The 2557-nt window shown below is 33.5% G+C and overlaps 1 protein-coding gene across 1 annotated transcript; it reads right to left on the minus strand.

The window, feature by feature from the left end:
- Positions 1-582: 582 nt before the first annotated feature.
- LOC126778208 (homeobox protein Hox-A4a-like) lies at positions 583-2162 on the minus strand. The gene is made up of 2 exons (XM_050501683.1): positions 1434-2162; positions 583-1264 (listed from the first exon to the last, which is right to left on the minus strand). The coding sequence occupies exons 1-2, from the start codon at positions 2095-2097 to the stop codon at positions 705-707; spliced, it is 1224 nt and encodes a 407-aa protein (XP_050357640.1). The 5' UTR covers positions 2098-2162; the 3' UTR covers positions 583-704.
- Between the last annotated feature and the right edge of the window lie 395 nt (positions 2163-2557).

Consider the following 2557-nt stretch of genomic DNA (forward strand, 5'->3'; position numbering starts at 1 on the left):
TCTTTAAAAATATATAGTTATCCGAGTATATGTCATTATAAGCAACAACATATTTGAAAAGTCAAATCGAGCGTTTAAAAAACGCCCGTATGTGCTGCGCAACCCTCAATAGTTGTGGTATGGTAGCAATTCAGATAAGAGCAATCTTTACAAATTGAACCAAAAAAAAAAGAAAACGTTCGACAATATGTTCTGTGTGAATTTGTATCTATTTTGTTGCACTCTCTATTAAAAGAAAAGATAGATAATTAATAAACGAATAAATTTGGTTTTTATACTCAGGAAAATAAATCTGTAATTGTGAAATAACGAATGTATCTATCTATTAAGATAGATTTTTTAAAAATAGATATAATGGATAGGTATCCATAAAATAATATTATATTTATGGCTTTACTATTTTTTACTATATATTTATTAAATCGTGTTGAATTAAAACGATAAATTATTAGATTAAAAATAAACACGATGTTGCCAGTTAATCAAGTTATTTTAACTATTTTTAAGGATGAAGAAAATACATAATAGTCTTTAATATTTATTTAAAAACTGTAAATATTAATACTAAGACGTGTATGGCATACAGCGAGTCAAGAAATCTGTATAAAATTGCACAAGCGCGCTTCACATAATACCTATTATAAAAATAACAAAATAATTCTCTTTGGCAGTCAGTCTATGATCACATGCTTATATCTAATTTATCAACAAACATAACTGATAGGAAAATACTTCTTCATATCAGTTTCCTTATATATTTCATCTTTAATGCTACCATCTGTTGAATATAAATCTACAATACTGGCTGTTGTTCCGACATTTTCTTCGCTTTGTCTGTTGTAATATTTTTCTGTTTCGTGGTCGTAAGTTAAACTATCGTCAAAGTACAAAGTTGAGGATAGATTCTCACTGTCGGTTACGTCGTTTTCGACCTTATAACCTTCATAAGGAGGCGGCAAGTCCCTGTTCTCAGGTCTATATAATTTCCTTCCAATATTCTTTATGGGTTTAGCATCTGTCGATGTTGAGACTTCAGGTGACTTGATCCGTTTGCTTTTGTACCTTCGATTTTGGAACCAGATTTTCACTTGAGTTGGTGAGAGGTTGAGAGTTTTCGCCAGCTGTTCTCTCTCTGGTGCTGTCAAGTATCTTTGAGCTCTGAATCGAACTTCCAATGCGTGGACTTGAGTTTGAGAAAATAGAATTCTTGGTTTTCGTTTCACGTTTTTTTCTTTTCTTTCTTGTTTACTGCATATCGGCGGCTCTGTTGAAATAAAATGTTTATTAGCAATCAATATGTTTAAGACTATATTATTATTACCCTATCCACTAAGATATGACATCAAACTTATTATATTTCTTCATTATCAAGTTACAATAATTCTAAACAGTATAATAGGCTTAAAATTAAATGATCTATGTTATTTACTTACTCGGATGTTTTTTCGTTAAAATTGGAAACTTTTGTAATGTTTCTGAATACGACATTGGTTCAGGTACTAATTGTTGTACACTCTTTTCCATTGGTTTTATTCCTATCCCTGGTATTTGTGAAAGTACATCCCTGTCCGCATTTTCCAACTTTCCAGGGACATCTATTCCATTGTGATGAGACGATGGTTCAGGATATTCATGATTCTGTTGGTATATATTATGACAATAAGGATTATAATTATAGTACTCCTCCATCTTCGCTTCGTGGTACATTTCTGGATTCCAATAAGGGTCGCTGTTATGAATTGGGATGTTGGGATACATTTGATTAAAATACTCCGGGCAATACTGACTTTGGTGGTATAGAGTTTCATATTCGGGATTTCGTCTCTCGTTCGCCTTCCATGCATCGTTTCGATCATAATACGGTGTCTGGTTTATGTTTAATATGTCTTTAACTGAAAACGGGGTGCTCAGACTGGACTGATTCTGAGCCTCGTCCAACTTCATTCGATAGTTCTTCTGGTCGTAAAAATCTTTTTCCATATGTTTCTGTTTTACGTCGTATTCGTAATAATCGGTTTTGCACTCATTGAAGTTATTTTGTAAACTATTGTTGTTGTATGACGTCGTGACTTCGTTGTGCTGCTCGTAGTTATCCATTTCTATGGCACAAACACTTTCATAATACACTATGACTAATCGGTAAAAGGTGCTTAATTAAGCTGTGGTTGAAATGACTCGCAATGGAAGACTGATGGTGTTAGAGATTGGGGCCCGAAGCCAATCCACGATGCTTACGCAGCTTTGGGCGGGGCCATGGTGCTTCTATCTATCTCACTCTATCTTATACTAATGTCATTGTATCTATCTCTGTTTAACATTAGGGCTGTTTACAGAGTATTGTAAATAGTTAAATACACGGATGATTTCATTTCTGTCATGAGCTTGATATCTTTATCGCTAATGACTTTTGTACTGACGCAAATATTTTTTTCCTCTGGCGTTACGTGAAAGTGATTTGTGTGGAATTTATTTTATTAGTAATCGCAAAAATATCGTCTGTATTATTCGTTTCGAATGAGGAATGAGCAGGCATTCGTTATTTCTGTTTTGCATCGGG

Source organism: Nymphalis io, chromosome 25 (genome assembly GCF_905147045.1).
Source record: "Nymphalis io chromosome 25, ilAglIoxx1.1, whole genome shotgun sequence".
Lineage (NCBI taxonomy): Eukaryota > Metazoa > Arthropoda > Insecta > Lepidoptera > Nymphalidae > Nymphalis > Nymphalis io.